At 48.0% G+C, this 24,008-nt stretch overlaps 2 protein-coding genes across 2 annotated transcripts; both read right to left on the minus strand.

The window, feature by feature from the left end:
* Positions 1–203: 203 nt before the first annotated feature.
* On the minus strand, positions 204–20,530 carry LOC148404773 (uncharacterized). Its single transcript, XM_088392244.1, has 19 exons — positions 20,440–20,530; positions 20,154–20,216; positions 19,969–20,067; positions 19,650–19,883; positions 19,464–19,529; positions 19,334–19,402; positions 19,180–19,257; positions 18,890–19,123; positions 18,685–18,808; positions 18,234–18,315; positions 16,602–16,644; positions 16,401–16,478; positions 14,666–14,836; positions 14,465–14,542; positions 12,518–12,606; positions 1,577–1,706; positions 848–1,090; positions 485–701; positions 204–226 (listed from the first exon to the last, which is right to left on the minus strand). The coding sequence occupies exons 1-19, from the start codon at positions 20,506–20,508 to the stop codon at positions 219–221; spliced, it is 2,175 nt and encodes a 724-aa protein (XP_088248370.1). The 5' UTR covers positions 20,509–20,530; the 3' UTR covers positions 204–218.
* Positions 20,531–20,537: 7 nt separating this feature from the next.
* Positions 20,538–23,985, minus strand: LOC148404774 (janus kinase and microtubule-interacting protein 3-like; the record flags this gene model as incomplete). The annotated part of the gene is made up of 7 exons (XM_088392716.1): positions 20,538–20,740; positions 20,885–20,989; positions 21,126–21,196; positions 21,281–21,446; positions 23,043–23,369; positions 23,601–23,714; positions 23,839–23,985. Coding segments are annotated over 4 exons (615 nt in total), but the record flags the coding sequence as incomplete, so codon positions are not given.
* Positions 23,986–24,008: the final 23 nt, after the last annotated feature.

Here is a 24,008-nt window from a genome sequence, read left to right on the forward strand (position 1 = left end):
GCGTACTGCAAGTGTGTGATGAGGTGGCTTACGCAATGAAGAGGATTGCTAGTAGCGGCGTTGACCCCACTTCCAGGGTAGTTTAGGCCCGCCCTTTGGGAATCCCTCAGGGCAGCGATCTGCTGCTCGGCAGCCTGAGTCTGCAGCTGAAGGCGGTGGACGTGGCCGGCCCCAGGGCTTCATCCAAAACACTAACCGCTCTGTCTTTCAGCTTGATCTCATCCGTCTGGATGTACAAACGGGGAGCGCTCAGGCAGGCGGGCAAACTCATTTGCCAGAATTGTGACAAAAACAAAGAGAGCGACCGGCCAATGTTTTTCTTGAATCGACTAGAACACCTTTGCTGTGACAAAAGCGAAGCGAGCAACCGGACATTTTCTTCTTGTGAAATAGAATAGAATAGAATGCCTTAGGTGTCATTGCACTGCAGGTATACAACGAAATTGGGAACATAGCCACGCACCGCGCATCTGATCAGTCCTACCAGTCGGCGGATCTCCCTCTCGCAGTCTCTCTTGGTTCGGCTCAGCTCCTCCCGATGCTGGTGATGAGCCGATCGGAGCTCGGCCGCTCGGGACTGCCAGGCCTGCTGGGCCGCTGCCAGGGCTTCTTCCGCGCTCCTGGTGGAGGCGACACCGCTCGGTCTCCCGACACCGCCGCGTCTCCTCCACCTCCGCCAGCAAAGCGCCCCCCCTCCTCACCTGAGCAGACATTGCGCCACACCGGGCCGTTGAGACCGCAACGGAGCGCCGCGACGCTTACTGGGGACAAGCTACACAATACGGTAGCGGCCGCATCGAAGCCCGACGTGGCGTGCGGATAGTCAGACACGGATAGAGCGGATCACCTTGTCCATGGAGCCGTCCCTCAGGCTGAGGACCAAGGCATTCAGTCGCTGGATCTCTCCATCTTTGATTTTGATCACTCTCATCAGCTCCATTTCATGCTGCCGCAGTAATGTCTCCCTGGTAATGGCTAACTCTTTCTGCTTCTCCTCATGGAGTTTGCTTTTGAGTTCCGTCATGGCGGCGGTGGCACGGTGGTGCTCCGCCCGCAGGTCCTGACTTCTCTCTCTCTCCAGACAGCTGACCTGACATGACTTAGACTTAGACTTAGACAAACTTTATTGTCATCTTGTCTGCACATGGTGCATACAAAACGAAATTCCGTTGCATACGTCTTACAACAAAGTAGTGATATTGCAGTTGAATAGAAGTAACATATCCTATGAAAATATATATATATACATATACTATATATATATATATATATATATATATATATATATATATATATATATTAAAAATAAGTATAAAGTGCAGCAGTGATAATTATGCAATAGTGCAAGTAGGCAAAACAGTATTCAAGAGTGTGCAGAGGAATGCTAAACCATGTATTAAACTTCTATTTAAAGGGTTTATACAAGTTCAGTAAAGTTGGTAGTGCGAGATAGTGCAAGATAGAGGTCCGTAGTGTCATACAGTTCTGTGAATGTGTGATGCAGAGTTCAGTTTAGAGCTCAACAGTTCTAGTGTTCAACAGTCTGATGACAGCAGGGAAAACGCTGTTGCAGAACCTGGTGGACCTGCAGCGGATGCTGCAAACCTCTTCCCAGAGGGCAGCAGGGAGAACAGTCCATGGTGGGGGTGTGATGGGTCATTGATGATGTTACGGGCACGGGACATGCAGCGCTGAGATGAAATGTCCTGAATGGAGGGAAGAGGAGCCCCCTATGATCCTCTCTGCTGTCCTCACCACTCTCCTCACGTTCTTCCAATCGGAGGCGGTGCAGCCTCCACACCACACAGAGAGACAGCTTGTCAGAATGCTCTCTATGGTGCTCCTGTAGAACGTCCTCATGATGGGTGGGGGCAGGTGGGCTCTCCTCATCCTCCGCAGGAAGTACAAGCGCTTCTGTGTCCTCTTGACCAGTGCCGTAGTGTTCATAGTCCAGGTGAGGTCTTCTGTGATGTGGACCCCCAGGAATTTGGTGCTGCTGACCACCTCCACAGCTGAGCTGTTGATGATCAGTGGAGCGTGGTGAGGCTGTTTTCTCCTGAAGTCGACGATGATCTCCTTCATCTTCTCCTCATTCAGGATCAGGCTGTTTTCTCTGCACCAGCCCACCAGCTGCTCCACCTCCTCTCTGTAGTCCAGGTCGTTGTTGTCTCTGATGAGCCCCACCACCGTTGTGTCGTCTGCTGACTTCACGATGTGATTGGTGGTGAACCTGAGGACGCAGTCGTGTGTCATCAGGGTGAACAGCAGGGGGCTCAGGACGCAGCCCTGAGGGGAGCCTGTGCTGAGGGTGATGACATCAGAGGTGTTCTGTCCGACCCGGACTGACTGAGGTCTGTTGGTGAGGAAGTCTAGCAGCCAGTTGCGAAGGGGGGTGTTGAAGCCCAGGTGTTCCAATTTTCCTACCAGATGCTGTGGGATGATGGTGTTAAACGCTGAGCTGAAGTCCAGGAACAGCATCAGCACATGGGTGTTCTTCTCCTCCAGGTGAGCCAGGCTCAGGTGAAGAACGGAGGAGATGGCGTCCTGAGTGGAGCGGTTTTGCCGGTCGGCAAACTGGAACGGGTCAAATAATAGGGGGAGTCTGGAAACGATGTGACCTTTAAGCAGCCTTTCGAAGCACTTCATCATAACCGGAGTCAGTGCAACAGGCCGGTAATCATTAAATGAGGTGATTTGAGGTTTCTTCGGCACCGGAATGATGGAGGCAGTCTTAAAGCACGCCGGCACTGTGGCTTGGCCCAGCGAGGTGTTAAAAATGTCTGTGATGACCCCAGCCAGATGACTTGCACATTCCCTGAACACACGCCCAGGAATGTTGTCGGGGCCAGGGGCCTTACTGGGGTTGACTCTCCTCAGGGTCTTCAACACATCGGCGGAGTCAAGGCAGAGTACCTCCTCTTCCTGATGGGGGACAGTTTTAACTGCTGGAGTGCCGTTTAGTGCCTCGAACCTCCCAAAGAAGTTATTTAGACCATTTAGAAAGTCAGCATCAACTACACCCACCGGGGGAGGGTGAGGGTGAGTTGTAGTCTGTAATCGCCCGTATGCCTTGCCACATACTCCTGATGTTTTTGACGTCGTGGAAACGATCCTGAAATTTTCGACTGCGGTCTCGCTTCGCTATCCTGATGGCACGGTTCAAGTTGGCTCTCGCTGTCCTCAGTGTCTCCTTGTCGCCAGACTTGAAGGCAGAGTTCCGCGCTCGTAGCGTTTGACGTACCTCCTCAGTCATCCAGGGTCGTTGGTTGCCCCGGGTGATGATATTCTTAGTGGTGCTGACGTCCTCGGTGCATTTGTTGATGTAGGCTGACACAGTCATGGCACACGCATGTCTAATCTACATCGGGAAAACTGGGAGGGAGGGAGGGAGGGAGGGAGGGAGGCAGGCAGGGAGGCAGGCAGGGAGGCAGGCAGGGAGGCAGGCAGTGTCTGTCTGTTGAGGTTTTCACCTTGTTCTTCTCCTGCTGAAGTTCTAACTGGACGTCCATCAGTTTGGTTCTCAGCTCGTCATTGGCGGCCTGAAGGGCGTCCGTTCGCTCCGCCTTGGCCCGCCCTGCCGGAGCTCGTTTGGACATCTCTTACTCGAGTCTCGCCCGGTCGTCAGTCAGAGATCACAACATTTGTACCTGGAGAGCACAAACGCAGCGCTGTTTTCCACTGGCTTCGAACTCAACTTCAATCGGTACCGTAACTTACAACATCATAAACATAGAACTAGCTTGACTTATTCATTGAATAAATGCATTTGGTTCCTCAAAACTGCATCACGCAACATAGCGTGACCGAGACGGCCGTTATCCACCTGCGTGAAGTTATTTGGTGAAATGAATGAGATGTTTAAGACACCATCGTTCTGTCTCTATGTAGATGAAGGGAAATAATCGATTGCTGAAGGTCCAAAGGTGTTGTGATAAACAAATAAACATATTAGTGATTAGTGACATATTTGTGATAAACATATTAGGCAGGATAATCACATATGTTAACTTGACTGCCCACACTGTATTTATTTATGGTTATTTGTTAAATCGAGTACTGTTAGACATGAAATAGGAAGTGTTTAACATAAATGGAAGACGAAAGGGGTACTCACCATTGTAGCTCCTGCTGGTCAATGATACGAGCCTCTTCTTGCAGTGGAAAACATACAGCCAACAAACACCGTGGAACCTAAAGGAATGAAATTAAACATTAACATTTAGCCTCAACCAACATTCACAGATACAACGCAACGCAAACTACACAAACGTAAATCTTTTTAAACACAATGAGTTGTACTTACCGTGTACGCTCTAGACGGTCCACTGGCAAGCAGAAAATAAAGATATTTCTGTTGATAATCGTCGTGTTTGTATCCGGTGTCTCGCTCAAGGCCATTGCGCCCACAGATTTGAATTTTGGCGAGAGTTCAGCCTATTGACGTCATTTCCGCGGTGTAATACCCGCATATCTGAAACGGCAAAGTTAAGAGTAGAGTTAAATAAAGTTTTTAGTCAACGCAATAATTTACAACCGTTGACCAGTCGAAATAATCGTCGAAATTTGGCGTCTGTGGCTGGAAGCAGACGCCGAGTTCGACATTCCTCCCAAACGCCACACTCCCTCGCTTTTCAGGGCTAAAAAAAACCAGTTGTAATTACCTTGTACGCTCTAGACGGTCAAGTTGCAAGCTGAAAACAAAAATATTTGCCTTGTTAGTCATCGTGTTACTAACCGCTGTGTCTTGTTTGCCAGAATTGCCGCTTTCCTACTTCCTGTTGCAAGCCACGCCCACGGATTATAATTTTGCCGTGAGTTCCGCCTATTGACGTCATGTCCGCGTCACATGACTGCGACGTAATATTATCTAAAACTGTTTGTGCGGTATTGTGTTGTTCTGTGCGGTATTGTGTTATTCTGTGCGGCGTCGTGTTGTTCTGTGCGGCGTCGTGTTGTTCAGTGCGACGTCGTGTTGTTCAGTGCGGCATGGTGTTGTTCAGTGCGGCATGGTGTTGTTCAGTGCGGCATGGTGTTGTTCAGTGCGGCATAATGTTGTTCAGTGCGGCATAATGTTGTTCAGTGCGGCATGGTGTTGTTCAGTGCGGCATGGTGTTGTTCAGTGCGGCATGGTGTTGTTCAGTGCGGCATGGTGTTGTTCAGTGCGGAATGGTGTTGTTCAGTGCGGCATGGTGTTGTTCAGTGCGGGATGGTGTTGTTCAATGCGGGATCGTGTTGTTCAGTGCGGGGTGGTGTTGTTCAGTGCAGGATGGTGTTGTTCAGTGCAGGATGGTGTTGTTCAGTGCGGCATGGTGTTGTTCAATGCAGGATCGTGTTGTTCAGTGCAGCATAATGTTGTTCAGTGCAGCATGGTGTTGTTCAGTGCGGCATGGTGTTGTTCAATGCGGCATGGTGTTCAGTGCGGGATGGTGTTGTTCAGTGCGGCATAATGTTGTTCAGTGCAGCATGGTGTTGTTCAGTGCGGCATGGTGTTGTTCAGTGCGACATAATGTTGTTCAGTGCGGCATAATGTTGTTCAGTGCGGCATGGTGTTGTTCAGTGCGGCATGGTGTTGTTCAGTGCGGCATGGTGTTGTTCAGTGCGGCATGGTGTTGTTCAGTGCAGGATGGTGTTGTTCAGTGCAGGATGGTGTTGTTCAATGCGGCATGGTGTTGTTCAGTGCGGGATGGTGTTGTTCAGTGCAGGATGGTGTTGTTCAGTGCGGCATAATGTTGTCCAGTGCGCCATAATGTTGTTCAGTGCGGCATGGTGCTGTTCAGTGCGGGATGGTGTTGTTCAGTGCGGCATGGTGTTGTTCAATGCGGCATGGTGTTGTTCAGTGCGGGATGGTGTTGTTCAGTGCAGGATGGTGTTGTTCAGTGCGGCATGGTGTTGTTCAATGCGGCATGGTGTTGTTCAGTGCGGGATGGTGTTGTTCAGTGCGGCATGGTGTTGTTCAGTGCGGCATAATGTTGTTCAGTGCGGCATGGTGTTGTTCAGTGCGGCATGGTGTTGTTCAGTGCGGCATGGTGTTGTTCAGTGCGGAATGGTGTTGTTCAGTGCGGCATGGTGTTGTTCAGTGCGGGATGGTGTTGTTCAATGCGGGATCGTGTTGTTCAGTGCTGGGTGGTGTTGTTCAGTGCAGGATGGTGTTGTTCAGTGCAGGATGGTGTTGTTCAGTGCGGCATGGTGTTGTTCAATGCAGGATCGTGTTGTTCAGTGCAGCATAATGTTGTTCAGTGCAGCATGGTGTTGTTCAGTGCGGCATGGTGTTGTTCAATGCGGCATGGTGTTGTTCAGTGCGGGATGGTGTTGTTCAGTGCGGCATGGTGTTTTTCAGTGCGGCATAATGTTGTTCAGTGCAGCATGGTGTTGTTCAGTGCGGCATGGTGTTGTTCAGTGCGTCATAATGTTGTTCAGTGCGGCATAATGTTGTTCAGTGCGGCATGGTGTTGTTCAGTGCGGCATGGTGTTGTTCAGTGCGGCATGGTGTTGTTCAGTGCGGCATGGTGTTCAGTGCAGGATGGTGTTGTTCAGTGCAGGATGGTGTTGTTCAATGCGGCATGGTGTTGTTCAGTGCGGGATGGTGTTGTTCAGTGCAGGATGGTGTTGTTCAGTGCGGCATGGTGTTGTTCAATGCAGGATCGTGTTGTTCAGTGCAGCATAATGTTGTTCAGTGCGGCATTCTACCATCTACCATTTAGAAAGTCAGCATCAACTACACCCACCGGGGGGGGGGGAGAGTGAGTTGTAGTCTGTAATCGCCCGTATGCCTTGCCACATACTCCTGATGTTTTTGACGTCGTGGAAACGATCCTGAAATTTTCGACTGCGGTCTATCTTCGCTATCCTGATGGCACGGTTCAAGTTGGCTCTCGCTGTCCTCAGTGTCTCCTTGTCGCCAGACTTGAAGGCAGAGTTCCGCGCTCGTAGCGTTTGACGTACCTCCTCAGTCATCCAGGGTCGTTGGTTGCCCCGGGTGATGATATTCTTAGTGGTGCTGACGTCCTCGGTGCATTTGTTGATGTAGGCTGACACAGTCATGGCACACGCATGTCTAATCTACATCGGGAAAACTGGGAGGGAGGGAGGGAGGGAGGGAGGGAGGGAGGGAGGGAGGGAGGGAGGCAGGCAGGGAGGCAGGCAGTGTCTGTCTGTTGAGGTTTTCACCTTGTTCTTCTCCTGCTGAAGTTCCAACTGGACGTCCATCAGTTTGGTTCTCAGCTCGTCATTGGCGGCCTGAAGGGCGTCCGTTCGCTCCGCCTTGGCCCGCCCTGCCGGAGCTCGTTTGGACATCTCTTACTCGAGTCTCGCCCGGTCGTCAGTCAGAGATCACAACATTTGTACCTGGAGAGCACAAACGCAGCGCTGTTTTCCACTGGCTTCGAACTCAACTTCAATCGGTACCGTAACTTACAACATCATAAACATAGAACTAGCTTGACTTATTCATTGAATAAATGCATTTGGTTCCTCAAAACTGCATCACGCAACATAGCGTGACCGAGACGGCCGTTATCCACCTGCGTGAAGTTATTTGGTGAAATGAATGAGATGTTTAAGACACCATCGTTCTGTCTCTATGTAGATGAAGGGAAATAATCGATTGCTGAAGGTCCAAAGGTGTTGTGATAAACAAATAAACATATTAGTGATTAGTGACATATTTGTGATAAACATATTAGGCAGGATAATCACATATGTTAACTTGACTGCCCACACTGTATTTATTTATGTTTATTTCTTAAATCGAGTACTGTTAGACATGAAATAGGAAGTGTTTAACATAAATGGAAGACGAAAGGGGTACTCACCATTGTAGCTCCTGCTGGTCAATGATACGAGCCTCTTCTTGCAGTGGAAAACATACAGCCAACAAACACCGTGGAACCTAAAGGAATGAAATTAAACATTAACATTTAGCCTCAACCAACATTCACAGATACAACGCAACGCAAACTACACAAACGTAAATCTTTTTAAACACAATGAGTTGTACTTACCGTGTACGCTCTAGACGGTCCACTGGCAAGCAGAAAATAAAGATATTTCTGTTGATAATCGTCGTGTTTGTATCCGGTGTCTCGCTCAAGGCCATTGCGCCCACAGATTTGAATTTTGGCGAGAGTTCAGCCTATTGACGTCATTTCCGCGGTGTAATACCCGCATATCTGAAACGGCAAAGTTAAGAGTAGAGTTAAATAAAGTTTTTAGTCAACGCAATAATTTACAACCGTTGACCAGTCGAAATAATCGTCGAAATTTGGCGTCTGTGGCTGGAAGCAGACGCCGAGTTCGACATTCCTCCCAAACGCCACACTCCCTCGCTTTTCAGGGCTAAAAAAAAACAGTTGTAATTACCTTGTACGCTCTAGACGGTCAAGCTGCAAGCTGAAAACAAAAATATTTGCCTTGTTAGTCATCGTGTTACTAACCGCTGTGTCTTGTTTGCCAGAATTGCCGCTTTCCTACTTCCTGTTGCAAGCCACGCCCACGGATTATAATTTTGCCGTGAGTTCCGCCTATTGACGTCATGTCCGCGTCACATGACTGCGACGTAATATTATCTAAAACTGTTTGTGCGGTATTGTGTTGTTCTGTGCGGTATTGTGTTATTCTGTGCGGCGTCGTGTTGTTCTGTGCGGCGTCGTGTTGTTCAGTGCGACGTCGTGTTGTTCAGTGCGGCATGGTGTTGTTCAGTGCGGCATGGTGTTGTTCAGTGCGGCATGGTGTTGTTCAGTGCGGCATAATGTTGTTCAGTGCGGCATAATGTTGTTCAGTGCGGCATGGTGTTGTTCAGTGCGGCATGGTGTTGTTCAGTGCGGCATGGTGTTGTTCAGTGCGGCATAATGTTGTTCAGTGCGGCATGGTGTTGTTCAGTGCGGGATGGTGTTGTTCAGTGCAGGATGGTGTTGTTCAGTGCAGGATGGTGTTGTTCAGTGCGGCATGGTGTTGTTCAGTGCGGAATGGTGTTGTTCAGTGCGGCATGGTGTTGTTCAGTCGGGGATGGTGTTGTTCAATGCAGGATCGTGTTGTTCAGTGCGGGGTGGTGTTGTTCAGTGCGGGATGGTGTTGTTCAGTGCGGCATGGTGTTGTTCAATGCGGCATGGTGTTGTTCAGTGCGGGATGGTGTTGTTCATTGCGGCATGGTGTTGTTCAGTGCGGCATGGTGTTGTTCAGTGCGGCATGGTGTTGTTCAGTGCGGCATGGTGTTGTTCAGTGCGGCATGGTGTTGTTCAGTGTGGAAAGGTGTTCAGTGCAGGATGGTGTTGTTCAGTGCGGCATGGTGTTGTTCAATGCAGGATCGTGTTGTTCAGTGCAGCATAATGTTGTTCAGTGCAGCATGGTGTTGTTCAGTGCGGCATGGTGTTGTTCAGTGCGGCATGGTGTTCACTGCGGGATGGTGTTGTTCAATGCGGGATCGTATTGTTCAGTGCGGCATAATGTTGTTCAGTGCAGCATGGTGTTGTTCAGTGCGGCATGGTGTTGTTCAGTGCGACATAATGTTGTTTAGTGCGGCATAATGTTGTTCAGTGCGGCATAATGTTGTTCAGTGCGGCATGGTGTTGTTCAGTGCGGCATGGTGTTGTTCAGTGCGGCATGGTGTTGTTCAGTGCAGGATGGTGTTGTTCAATGCGGCATGGTGTTGTTCAATGCGGCATGGTGTTGTTCAGTGCGGCATGGTGTTGTTCAGTGCGGGATGGTGTTCAATGCGGGATCGTGTTGTTCAGTGCGGCATGGTGTTGTTCAGTGCGGCATGGAGTTGTTCAGTGCGGCATGGTGTTGTTCAGTGCGGCATGGTGTTGTTCATTTCGGCATAATGTTGTTCAGTGCGGCATAATGTTGTTTAGTGCGGCATGGTGTTGTTCAGTGCGGGATGGTGTTGTTCAGTGCGTTATAATGTTGTTCAGTGCGGCATGGTGTTGTTCAGTGCGGGATGGTGTTGTTCAGTGCAGGATGGTGTTGTTCAGTGCAGGATGGTGTTGTTCAATGCGGCATGGTGTTGTTCAGTGCGGGATGGTGTTGTTCAGTGCAGGATGGTGTTGTTCAGTGCGGCATAATGTTGTCCAGTGCGCCATAATGTTGTTCAGTGCGGCATGGTGTTGTTCAGTGCGGGATGGTGTTGTTCAGTGCGGCATGGTGTTGTTCAATGCGGCATGGTGTTGTTCAGTGCGGGATGGTGTTGTTCAGTGCAGGATGGTGTTGTTCAGTGCGGCATGGGGTTGTTCAATGCGGCATGGTGTTGTTCAGTGCGGGATGGTGTTGTTCAGTGCGGCATGGTGTTGTTCAGTGCGGCATAATGTTGTTCAGTGCGGCATGATGTTGTTCAGTGCGGCATGGTGTTGTTCAGTGCGACATGGTGTTGTTCAGTGCGGCATGGTGTTGTTCAGTGCGGAATGGTGTTGTTCAGTGCGGCATGGTGTTGTTCAGTGCGGGATGGTGTTGTTCAATGCGGGATCGTGTTGTTCAGTGCGGGGTGGTGTTGTTCAGTGCAGGATGGTGTTGTTCAGTGCAGGATGGTGTTGTTCAGTGCGGCATGGTGTTGTTCAATGCAGGATCGTGTTGTTCAGTGCAGCATAATGTTGTTCAGTGCAGCATGGTGTTGTTCAGTGCGGCATGGTGTTGTTCAGTGCGGCATGGTGTTGTTCAGTGCGGGATGGTGTTGTTCAGTGCGGCATGGTGTTTTTCAGTGCAGCATAATGTTGTTCAGTGCAGCATGGTGTTGTTCAGTGCGGCATGGTGTTGTTCAGTGCGACATAATGTTGTTCAGTGCGGCATAATGTTGTTCAGTGCGGCATGGTGTTGTTCAGTGCGGCATGGTGTTGTTGAGTGCGGCATGGTGTTGTTCAGTGCGGCATGGTGTTGTTCAGTGCAGGATGGTGTTGTTCAGTGCAGGATGGTGTTGTTCAATGCGGCATGGTGTTGTTCAGTGCGGGATGGTGTTGTTCAGTGCGGGATGGTGTTGTTCAGTGCAGGATGGTGTTGTTCAGTGCGGCATGGTGTTGTTCAATGCGGCATGGTGTTGTTCAGTTCGGGATGGTGTTGTTCAGTGCGGCATGGTGTTGTTCAGTGCGGCATAATGTTTTTCAGTGCGGCATGGTGTTGTTCAGTGCAGCATAATGTTGTTCAGTGCGGCATGGTGTTGTTCAGTGCGGAATGGTGTTGTTCAGTGCGGCATGGTGTTGTTCAGTGCGGCATGGTGTTGTTCAGTGCGGCATGGTGTTGTTCAGTGCGGGATGGTGTTGTTCAGTGCGGGATGGTGTTCAATGCGGGATCGTGTTGTTCAGTGCGGCATGGTGTTGTTCAGTGCGGCATGGAGTTGTTCAGTGCGGCATGGTGTTGTTCAGTGCGGCATGGTGTTGTTCATTTCGGCATAATGTTGTTCAGTGCGGCATAATGTTGTTTAGTGCGGCATGGTGTTGTTCAGTGCGGGATGGTGTTGTTCAGTGCGTTATAATGTTGTTCAGTGCGGCATGGTGTTGTTCAGTGCGGCATGGTGTTGTTCAGTGCGGCATGGTGTTGTTCAGTGCGGCATAATGTTGTTCAGTGCGGCATAATGTTTTTCAGTGCGGCATGGTGTTGTTCAGTGCGGGATGGTGTTGTTCAGTGCGGGATGGTGTTGTTCAGTGCGGCATGGTGTTCAATGCGGAATGGTGTTGTTCAGTGCAGGATGGTGTTGTTCAGTGCGGCATGGTGTTGTTCAGTGCGGCATAATGTTGTTCAGTGCGGCATGGTGTTGTTCAGTGCGGCATGGTGTTGTTCAGTGCGTAATGGTGTTGTTCAGTGCGGCATGGTGTTGTTCAGTGCGGCATAATGTTGTTCAGTGCGGCATGGTGTTGTTCAGTGCGGCATGGTGTTGTTCAGTGCGGCATAATGTTCAGTGCGGCATAATGTTGTTCAGTGCGGCATGGTGTTGTTCAGTGCGGGATGGTGTTGTTCAGTGCAGGATGGTGTTGTTCAGTGCGGCATGGTGTTCAGTGCGGGATGGTGTCTTTCAGTGCGGCATGGTGTCGTTCAGTGCGGCATGGTGTCTTTCAGTGCGGCATGGTGTCGTTCAGTGAGGCATGGTGTTGTTCAGTGCGGCATGGTGTTATTTAGTGCGGCATGGTGTTGTTCAGTGCGGGATGGTGTTGTTCAGTGTGGCATGGTGTTCAGTGCGGCATGGTGTTGTTCAGTGCGGTATCGTGTTGTTCAGTGCGGTATCGTGTTTCTCAGTGCGGTATCGTGTTGTTCAGTGCAGTATCGTTGTGTTGTTCGTATTGTGTTGTGTTGTTCGTAATGTGTTGTGTTGTTCGTATTGTGTTGTGGTCTTCGTATTGTGTTGTGTTGTTCGTATTGTGTTGTGTTGTTCGTATTGTGTTGTGTTGTTCGTATTGTGTTGTTCATATTGTGTTGAGTTGTTCGTATTGTGTTTTGTTGTTCGTATTGTGTTGCCTTTAACACTTAGCCTCTAACACTTAGCCTCTAACACTTAGCCTCTAGCATCTAGAAGGTAAATAAATAGGAAGGAAGGACTCACCGGTGACGTCTTCGCCCACGTCCAAGCGTTGTACTTTGTATTTTCATCCTTCTGACAGTGGAAAACATAGCCAACAAACACCGTGGAACCTAAACGAATGAAAGAAAACTATCATTTGGCCACAACCAACATTCACAGATACAACACAATGTGACGTGCGGGGTTGAGGTTAAAGGTTGAGTGAAGGGCCCTCGTTTTAAACTACTTTTTTGAAAAGGATTGGGAACAAGTAAGACGTATTTAATTTATTTAATGGGAAGTAGTAAGAGCTATTGAATTTAATCTATGTATTATATTCTATTGTATTGTATTCTGTTGTATTCTTTTGGATTGTATTCACACTAACCCCACTAAAACTTCAGCCCACAAAAACTCGCCTCTGGCGCCTAGCCTCTGGCACTTAGCCTCTAACACTTAGCCTTTAACACTTAGCCTTTAACACTTAGCCTTTAACACTTAGCCTTTAACACTTAGCCTAGAAGGTGAATAAATAGGGTTAAAGGTTGAGTGAAGGGACCTCGTTTTAAACTACTTTTTTGAAAAGGAGTGGGAACAAGTAAGACGTATTTAATTTATTTAATGGGAAGTAGTAAGACTTATTAAATTTATTTAATCTACTTTTCTTCCCAGGCAAAATTTGATGTGCTGCAATTCCAAATTTCCAAAGTGAATGAAGGAATGAAGTCCTTTAAATTATGATTTTGTATAAATACTAGGCATTAACACAAAATCGACGGCACAAAATGGGCAGACTTTACTTGTTTGAAAAGGGCTGGTTACAAGACAGACTTTTTTAATTTATTTAATGGGAAGAAGACTTATTTAGTTTAATTGATCTATTTTTGTTCCCTGGCAAAATTCGATTTGCTGCAATTCCAAATTTCCAAAGTGAATGAAGGAAAGAAGTCGTTTAAATTATGATTTTGTTTAAATACTAGGCATAGACACAAAATCTACGGCACAAAATGGGCAGACTTTACTTGTTTGAAGAGGACTGGTTACAAGACAGACTTTTCTGATTTATTTAATGGGAAGAAGACTTATTTAGTTTATTTAATCTATTTTTGTTCCCTGGCAAAATTGGATTTGCTGAAATTGTATTTTGCCAAATCTTGCCTTGAGACCTGATAGGAAGTATTAAACGCTTAGTTAAATCAATACAAGTTGGTAATAAGAGCGAGTAATGTTGGTTGAACCGATGAATGAAGGTTGAAAGCAATTTAAATTATGACTTTGTATAAATACTAGATATTAACAGAACATCTACTGCGCAAAATGGGCAGAGTTTACTTGTTTGAGAAGGAGTGGTTTATTCAAAACTAAGATTTATTTAATCTGTTTGTTCCCAGGCAAAATTGGATGTGATGCAATTCCAAATTTCACCACATGATGGTGCCCAATTTTGACTTCATAGGACATATTAAACACTTACCTTGTTATTATGTTCAAGGTAATCAGATTTGTTTATTATTCTAATGGCCTCTTCAAAACTATTCTGGATTACTACTTTGGATCTATTCTACATTACTTGGCAACAACATACTCTGTAACAGATTAGGCAGTATAATCATATATGTTAACTTGAGAGTGCCCACACTCAATCTACTTATCGTGATGTGTTAAATCAATTACTGTCAGACATTATTTGTCTGATAATCTACCAAATCTTTGAATTGAAGAATTTGTGATTTAATTAATAGCTTGTTGTTATGTTCAGGGTAATCAGACTTGTATATAATTCTAATGGCCTTCTTTTGAAAACTATTCTGAATTACAACTTTGGATCTTATATTACTTTGCAACAATCTACTCGGTGACAGATTAGGCAGTATAATCACATATGTTAACTTCAGTGCCCACACTGTATTTATTTATGGTTATTTGTTAAATCAAGTACTGTTACACATGAAATAGGAAGTGTTTAACATAAATGTTATGGCTACTCACCATTGTAGCTCGCTCCTGGTCAATGATACGAGCCTCTTCTTGCAGTGGAAAACTTGCAGCCAACAAACACCGTGGAACCTAAAGGAATGAAATTAAACATTAACATTTCGCCTCGACCAATTTTCACACGTACAACGCAACGCGGCTACACTTCTGCTATTACAAACGTAAATCTCCTTAAACACAATGAGTGTTACTTACCGTGTATGCTCTAGACGGTCCAGTTGCAAGCAGAAAATAAAGATATTTCCGTTGATAATCGTCGCTGCTCAGTGGCTCACGGCCATCGCGCCAACAGATTTGAATTTTGGCGGAGGTTCGGGCAATTACGTCATATCCGCGGCACATGACTGCGACGTAATAGCCGCTTATCTGAAACGGCAGTTAAAAGTAGAGTTACATCAAATTTTCTTGGAACCTAAACGAATGAAAGAAAACTATCATTTGGCCACAACCAACATTCACAGATACAACACAACGTGCGGGGTTGAGGTTAAAGATTGAGTGAAGGGCCCTCGTTTTAAACTACTGTTTTGAAAAGGAGTGGGAACAAGTAAGACGTATTTAATTTATTTAATGGGAAGTAGTAAGACTTATTAAATTTATTTAATCTACTTTTCTTCCCAGGCAAAATTTGATGTGCTGCAATTCCGAATTTCCAAAGTGAATGAAGGAATGAAGTCCTTTAAATTATGATTTTGTATAAATACTAGGCATTAACACAAAATCGACGGCACAAAATGGGCAGACTTTACTTGTTTGAAAAGGACTGGTTACAAGACAGACTTTTTTAATTTATTTAATGGGAAGAAGACTTATTTAGTTTAATTGATCTATTTTTGTTCCCTGGCAAAATTCGATTTGCTGCAATTCCAAATTTCCAAAGTGAATGAAGGAAAGAAGTCGTTTAAATTATGATTTTGTTTAAATACTAGGCATAGACACAAAATCTACGGCACAAAATGGGCAGACTTTACTTGTTTGAAGAGGACTGGTTACAAGACAGACTTTTCTGATTTATTTAATGGGAAGAGGACTTATTTAGTTTATTTAATCTATTTTTGTTCCCTGGCAAAATTGGATTTGCTGAAATTGTATTTTGCCAAATCTCGATTTGAGACCTGATAGGAAGTATTAAACGCTTAGTTAAATCAATACAAGTTGGTAATAAGAGCGAGTAATGTTGGTTGAACCGATGAATGAAGGTTGAAAGCAATTTAAATTATGACTTTGTATAAATACTAGATATTAACAGAACATCTACTGCGCAAAATGGGCAGAGTTTACTTGTTTGAGAAGGAGTGGCTTATTCAAAACTAAGATTTATGTAATCTGTTTGTTCCCAGGCAAAATTGGATGTGATGCCATTCCAAATTTCACCACATGATGGTGCCCAATTTTGACTTCATAGGACATATTAAACACTTAGCTTGTTATTATGTTCAAGGTAATCAGATTTGTTTATCATTCTAATGGCCTCTTCAAAACTATTCTGGATTACTACTTTGGATCTATTCTACATTACTTGGCAACAACATACTCTGTAACAGATTAGGCAGTATAATCACATATGTTAACTTGAGAGTGCCCACACTCAATCTACTTATCGTGATGTGTTAAATCAATTACTGTTAGACATTATTTGTCTGATAATCTACCAAATCTTTGAATTGAAGAATTTGTGATTTAATTAATAGCTTGTTCAGGGTAATCAGACTTGTATATAATTCTAATGGCCTTCTTTTGAAAACTATTCTGAATTACAACTTTGGATCTTATATTACTTTGCAACAATCTACTCGGTGACAGATTAGGCAGTATAATCACATATGTTAACTTCAGTGCCCACACTGTATTTATTTATGGTTATTTGTTAAATCAAGTACTGTTAGACATGAAATAGGAAGTGTTTAACATAAATGTTATGGCTACTCACCATTGTAGCTCGCTCCTGGTCAATGATATGAGCCTCTTCTTGCAGTGGAAAACTTGCAGCCAACAAACACCGTGGAACCTAAAGGAATGAAATTAAACATTAACATTTCGCCTGGACCAACATTCACACGTACAACGCAACGCGGCTACACTTCTGCTATTACAAACGTAAATCTCCTTAAACACAACGAGTGTTACTAACCGTGTACGCTCTAGGCAAAATTGGATGTGATGCAATTCCAAATCTATCTGAAACGGCAGTTAAAAGTAGAGTTACATCAAGTTTTCTTTTTTAATCAACACAATCATTTACAACCGTTGACCAGAAAGAATCGTCGAAATTCGACGTCCCCCACAAACGCCACGCTCACTCGCTTTTCAGGGCAACAAAAGTACTTCTTTTTAAAAACGATGAGTTGTACTTACCGTGTACGCTCTGGACGGTCCAGTTGCAAGCAGAAAATAAAAATATTTCTCTTGTTAGTCGTATGTTACCATCCGCTGTGTCTTTGTCAACATCGCCGCCATTTTCCTACTTCCTGCTGCGAGCCACGCCCACGGATTTAAATTTGGGCGGAAGCTCTTTCCATTGGCGTCGTTTTCGCGTATAGCAAATCCGATTGGTTGGGAAGGGGGCACGGTTATGCAGCCGAGGGGTCCTGTGATCGGTGGGATGTAAAGTAGGCGTCGACGTCACGTCCGCGTCACGTGACCACGACGTGGTAGACGTCATATAGCAACCGCTGTTTTGTTTAGTAGACTTACAGTTGTTATGCATTGACATAATGGCGCACACACCAAATAGATTTAAATAAATTAAATAATTCTTCTGCCCACTCTCTTTTAAACAAGTTAACTCTCCCCGCGGATTTGAATTCCGGCGAAAGTTACGCCCATCGACGTCACGTATGTCACGTGACCACGACGTGGCAGATGTCATATAGCAACCGCTGTTTTGTTTAGTAGATTTACAGTTGTTATGCATTGGCATAATGGTGTGCACTCAAAATAGATTTAAATAAATTAAATATTTCTTCTGCCCACTCCCTTTTAAACAAGTTAACTCTGCCCACGTCCATTGACGTCTTGTCTGCGTCACGTGACCACGACGTAGCGACGTCATATAGTAACCGCTGTTTTGATCAGTAGACTTACAGTTATTATGCGTTGACATAATGGCGCACTGGTTAGCATGGCCACCTCTTAAGCATGATGTTGCGGGTTCGACGCCTGATCAATGTTAGCATGGAGTGAGCTGAAGTGCATGGCGCTGAAGATTTGAATCTTTGAAATGCGCTGAGGTCTGACATATCAGGCAGAATGGTTTGCCATCACGTTCAACAAAAAATAGAAACTTTCCCACTCTGATTAAAACGTCCTGTGTTCATCTACGTATTTTCGTTTTGCTGTGCATCTTTTCCCTGCCATTTCGAGAGCCCAATTGACACTCATAGTTTAAAGAAATGTGTTTGCCCATCCTACTTTGTGGAATTTCACCACATGCGCTTTTGACCAAAATACCAAATTGAACTCAAGTGAAGCCGACACGCACAACCCCCCACACACACACACACACACAAATGTTGATATGAACATAAAAGAGCCGCATGCGGTTCGGGAGTTGCGGCTTGGCCAAACCTGTACTATACAACTTTATTTGTATAAAATTTTCACAACAGCTGTCACACAAACAAAGCGGGAAAAACCGAAGACGTGCGTGTTCCGCCCACGCTGGATTTATTTGCACCTTTGAAAAGACACCGTATTGCCGCAGATGTGGCAAAGAGTACTTTTGGGCATCTGAGACGGAAGGATGTCCAAAGCATCACGTCACCTGCTCTGGTAGGCATGGTGGTGGGACGTTGAGGTCAACCGCTTTGGGGTTGGCTGAATCTTTGATCGCAGGATGCCACACACTTGAAGACAGAAGCAGAAAAGCAGAGCTAAATGCAAAATGTACTCACCGGTGACTCCAATTTTTTTCCCCCCTGAAGAAACAGCTGGACGGGTGGCCCCGGCTGGCCAGTGGGACTCTTGTTATTCTGACCCTTTTTAGTGCGCGTTTGGGGCAACAACCGTTTTTTGTGGCGCTCTCTTCTGGTTCAAAAGTGCCCTGCATGTGAATTTGCTTTTCCTGCCTTCTGATTGGATGAGCGCCGGTGTGACGCGGTGCCTCTGTCACCGTGGCGGGGGGTATACGTTGGCATCGGAGCGTCTGCCAACGTCTGAGACCGGCTGGCAGTGTATCGGAGGTGTCGAGTGCGGTGCCGCTGGAGCTCACTCACCAGCTGGTGTTAGGGCCACAGAATGAAGGCCAAGGAGAAGAATAGAAAGAGAAACAGAAACTTCTCCTCCAATTGTTTGATTTGTCTCTTCTGAGCTTCGATGAATTCTTTCAGCTCTTTGTTCCTCTAGGACGGACAAATGGAAAGTGGCATTCAAAAGCCAGTAAGCGTGCAAGTAAGTGCCGGGCTGGCTTTGGGCCCTTACCTGTTGCGCGCTGTGCAGCAGATCCATTCTCTCTTGGAGGATGCAAGCGTCGCGCTCCCTCAACTCGCACATCAGGGCTCGCTTCCATTGGTCCACGGCGCTCCTAAGCTCTTCTCTCTGATCCGCCGTCAGCACGTCATTCACGCCAGCGTGGCTGGCTTTTTCGCCGTCCGTGGCGGGGCAGTCCCGCTGCGGTAGCGCCTCGTACAACATGGCCTCCAGCTCCAGGATCCTCTGGGCCGCAATCCTCGTCCATCAGTGGTCCGGCGGGAGATTTGAGGGCGGCTTACCTTATGAGCCTGGTCCATGGAACACTTCCTGAAGTCCAACTCTTCATCCAGGTAGCCCTTCTGCTTGCAGAACATATCCTAGCACAGCTCAAGGTCAGAATTGTTGGGGCACATTGCCGGAGTTCCCCTTGGCTGATGTCGCGTGTCTGTCTACCTTCTCACTTTCAATGTCCAACATCTTCTGTTGAAGTGCTGACTTGGTCACTTTGATGTATTCTAACCACTGAGGAAAGGCTGCTGTCACATAAGCAGAATGCGAGAGCGTGCGTGGACGTGCGCGTTACCTTCTCGGCTAGGGTGAGAAGGGTCCTGGCGTGAATCACGACCACCTGCTCCTCGTTGGTGAGATTCTGCAAGAGCCCAAAGGCACAGCGTCAACAAGCTTCTTTCAGCGCAAAGCCTTCCAAAAGTCACATTTGAGCCGCCGAGTCTCGTGGAGTGCGAACATAAGGAGTTCGACATACACTTACGGCGTTATAGCCCAGGATGTCCAGCTTCTTCATCAGATCACTGATGACGATGTCCGGGGGAAAGGCGCAAGGAGCAATGTAAGGTGTTCTGGGACCTCGGGTTAAGGTTAGGGTTGCGAGGGACGCCTTACGTACGCTCACGCCCTCGGCCTCGCAGTAGATCTGCAAAGGGCTGAGGCCGTCTGGGAAACGGACTTGCAGAAACTTCAAGACGGGGGAGCGCCACTCCCTCTCCTGAAAGGCAGAGGCATGCATCCGTCCGTCCGTCCGTCCGTCCGTCACATCTCTGGCCTCAACACGCTTGTGCGAGTCTTCCCACCTCCAGCTCCAGGATGCGGAACTCAAGCAGTTCGTTTTGGTCTCGGATATCCTGGATGTGCTCTTTCAGACGCGCTTCTTCCGCCTCCATCCGCCTGACCTGAAAAGACAGTCAGACCTCATCTGCGGGGCTTCCCGACAGGTGTGACGCCAAGCGACTCCGCCCAGCGCCTTTCTTTCCGTCACCTTTTCGGCCAACTGCTGATTGCTCTGACGCAGCAGCTGCTTCTCCTCCACCCACTTGACATTCTAGAAGAGACAAACGCGTGGACAGCTTTGGAATGTTGTGTCATTTTCATCCACAAATTCTTTGGTTGACTGGAAAATGACATTTGCTTTTCTCCGCATTTTCCCAGCCACGTTCGGGGGGGGGGGGGGGGGGGGGGGTTGGTCCAGTAATGCCAGACGGATGAGTGACTGAAGAATGTAGCTATTTTGTCTGAGAAAAAGGTGTGCTCATTGATGAGCTTACCTGTCCTTGTTGCTTCAGCGCTGACTCCAGATCTGCTACTTTGCTTTGATAGTGACCCATTTCTACCATCAGCTTTTCTCTGGTCTGAAAGGAGGCTCCTCCTCCTCCTTTCAGACCAGAGAACACCCGAGGCTGGGTGAGAACGGGGAGGCTGCGACCCGGCCGGGGGTTGCGGGAAGGGGCGCCACCTTGATCTCCTTCTCGGCGTCGTAGTCCCCTTCGCTGGTCTGGGCTAGCAGAGCGTAGGCTCGTTGCAGCGCTTGATATTCTTGCGTCAGCTGGCGGTAGCGAAGCTCCGCCTCTTCATGCACACACCAATGCAACACAGCACTAGTACCAGAATCAGTCAGACCGGCGACAAAGCACCCGCGACGCAAAGACGAGTCCGATTCCAGGCTTAAGAGGAATGTTTGGTGCCAATACGCTGGCAGAAATGGCGGGCTACCTCTTCGGGTTCCGTGTCGGGGGTTCTGTCGGTGCGAAAAGACAAGGACGATCCGTCCGAGTCCACCAACACGTCTTCGTCGTAGCCGTAAAATGTTTCGATGACCTGCGGGCGCGGAAGCAAACATCTCTCTGAACAAACTGAAGCGACACCTCACGATGAATCGACGAGAGGAATGATAGCGAGAAAAAGGCCATTTCATCTTGCGCAACACCAAGCAGCCGCAAACAAACAGACTCACCTTGCAGGACCTCACGCTTTGTTCCTCCTCAGAGATTCTCGACGTCGGTATCGTAGCAGCAAATCTCTCTCCTGTCGACACAAATAATCCGCCTTTGAGATTCTTTGGATGCAAAGGGAACGAACGGCTCCGGCGCAGAAACAAACGCGACTCACAATGACATTTCTGACATGAGCTCCTGTCTCTAGAGCCTGAAAAACACGTCACCGGCGATGATTGGAGGGACGCTCGTCTTTTCCAAAAGTGACAACTACAGGGTGTGTCAGGGTTTTCCAGATGATCTTTATCGTATCATTATGTTGCTTTGACTTTGACTGCAACCTGTAATAAATAATATTATTTATCCCTTATTTATCCCTATCGCTTATCCCTTCCTACACAAAGTCGTAAAACACCCCTTGCTATGTTTTGACTAGAGGTCAAGGGCTTCCTCTATTCAATCCACTCTTACACCCACCCTGTTTCTCTTACCGTATTTGCCGGTGTATTGGTCGACCTTTTTCGATCCAAAATCGACCGAAAAAAATCGACCTCGACTTATACACCGAGTCATAAAATTTAACTTCGTATTCATCGCTTCAAATGTGATGGTAACCAAGGCCGTTTCTCATGCATCTCATTGTGCGTTGCACTTAGAAAATTTGAACCGGGCGGCGTGCGCGAGTGCGCGGCCCGCTGGAAGTCGAATGAGGCGCCGTGACCACCTCCGCGGTGCTTATAAACAGCCGATCCGCTCGGCGGGGGCTATTTTCGGCCACTTGGCTCGTGCGCACGGCCTCCCGGATGTGCCGGGCGGGTGCGCGAGCTCGCCGGCCGCTGGAAGTCCAATGAGGCGCCGCGACCTCCTCCGCGGTGCTTATAAACAGCCGATCCGCTCGGCGGGGGCTATTTTCGGCCACTTGGCTCGTGCGCACGGCCTCCCGGATGTGCCGGGCGGGTGCGCGAGCTCGCCGGCCGCTGGAAGTCCAATGAGGCGCCGCGACCACCTCCGCGGTGCTTATAAACAGCCGATCCGCTCGGCGGGGGCTATTTTCGGCCACTTGGCTCGTGCGCACGGCCTCCCGGATGTGCCGGGCGGGTGCGCGAGCTCGCCGGCCGCTGGAAGTCCAATGAGGCGCTGCGATCTCCTCCGCGGTGCTTATAAAGTGCCGATCCGCTCGGCTTGGAGCTATTTCCGGCCTCCCGTTGGTGCCGGGCGGCGTGCGCGAGCTCGCCGGCCGCGATCTCCTCCGCGGTGCTTATAAACAGCCGCATGCGCACGGCCTCCCGGAATTTGAACACATTTCGTCAATAAATTTCGCATATTGAATTTTGAAGTTTAATATAATGCAACAATTGAGCTCGACTTATACAAAGGATATATCATAAAATCGTAAATTTCCGTCGAATTTTAGGGGGTCGACTTATACACCGAGTCGACCTGTACACCGGCAAATACGGTAATTAAAATGCTCGTGCAGGAGCCGAGAGTCAGACTTCATTCGTACAACGGATGGACTCTCCACCTGCAGGTGTCCAAAAGAACTTACTTGTCTCCCGTGTGGTTCTTGCAAAATAAGTTGGAGCGAGCGCAACTCTAACAGGGTGCATTTTGCCACTAGCTGCCTACGGACAATGACGTCGCGCTCGCGGCTCATGGTTGACGGGCTGAGCAGCCGGGCAAGTCCGTCGTTTTCAGCGCACAGCGAGTGGCAAAGGCGCTGACAAAACGGGAGCTTTGAGCTGCTGAAAACGGCAAAACAAGTCTAAAGCGTGTTCAAACGCGTGCGCACAATGCTCCTGCTTGAAAGGTCGGAATTTAAGGGGCCAATTTTTTGGATGGCGGCCGCCGGCCAAGCTTTGGACGGAAAAGGTTTCCTGGCGACAGCGAGCGAGCGCGGCGCTGCCGTACGTGCACCGAGTCGCCTGCCTGAAGACCTTGGACAAGTCGTCGATGATGTGCCGCTGCTCCACAACTTGAAGGAACTCCATTTCACCGTCCTGCTGGCCGCAACCGCGGTCCAGGTCATTGAGCGAACTAGGCCTTCTCTGTGGAACACAAATGCAGTGGACTCTGTTGGCACGCCGCCGTTGTCCGCGTCGACTTACCAAGCTTGCCATCTCCTCGTTCTCCTGGGTGACAAAGCGCACTTTGTTTTCAAGGCGACACAGCACCAGCGAGAGTTCTTCATTCTTCCTGCTCAGGCGTTTGTTTTTGTACAGGAGTGGCAGAAACTGGCTTTCTGTTTCTCTCAGTCGCTTTAGCTGCAAGCATGAAGTGCGGGATGTGAAAGACGCACAACACGCGGGCCAGAACGTATCCATTCCTTTTGCATCGGTTTGAACGGAATCGTGGCTTTGGCTCCCAATAAAAGACATCTACCAGGCAACCGACTCGCCGCGCCGCTCAACTAATAAGCAAGCGCAATGGGTGCATCGCTGGATGGCGCGCATCAAACGTAGCGCAAACCTTCAAGCGTGCCGTCAATAAATTACCAGTTCATTGCGCTCTTCAGAAAGCAGGGCGTTTCGATCCTCCAGTTTCCTGATGACTGCGCTGAGCTCAGCGATTTTCAGATGAAACCGTCGCGTGTCCCGATCCTCCTGAGACTGAAAACGCCCCGCAACACACACACACAAGCACTCGTTCAAAGTTCAAAACTGTTTTTGTGCTACCTTCCTCCAGCAACGAACTAAGTCATGCGTACTGCAAGTGTGTGATGAGGTGGCTTACGCAATGAAGAGGATTGCTAGTAGCGGCGTTGACCCCACTTCCAGGGTAGTTTAGGCCCGCCCTTTGGGAATCCCTCAGGGCAGCGATCTGCTGCTCGGCAGCCTGAGTCTGCAGCTGAAGGCGGTGGACGTGGCCGGCCCCAGGGCTTCATCCAAAACACTAACCGCTCT

This window comes from Syngnathus floridae, chromosome 1 (genome assembly GCF_059516105.1).
Source record: "Syngnathus floridae isolate MCC-2025c chromosome 1, RoL_Sflo_1.0, whole genome shotgun sequence".
In the NCBI taxonomy this organism is placed as follows: domain Eukaryota; kingdom Metazoa; phylum Chordata; class Actinopteri; order Syngnathiformes; family Syngnathidae; genus Syngnathus; species Syngnathus floridae.

Coding starts and splice junctions, on each gene's coding strand:
- LOC148404773 (XM_088392244.1), bottom strand. CDS start 20,508: ATGGTAGAAATGGGTCACTATCAAAGCAAAGTAGCAGATCTGGAGTCA. Junction 18,809..18,889: donor TGCTGCACAGCGCGCAACAG/GTAAGGGCCCAA, acceptor TCCGTCCTAGAG/GAACAAAGAGCTGAAAGAAT. Junction 1,091..1,576: donor ATCCGCTGCAGGTCCACCAG/GTTCTGCAACAG, acceptor AAGTCATGTCAG/GTCAGCTGTCTGGAGAGAGA.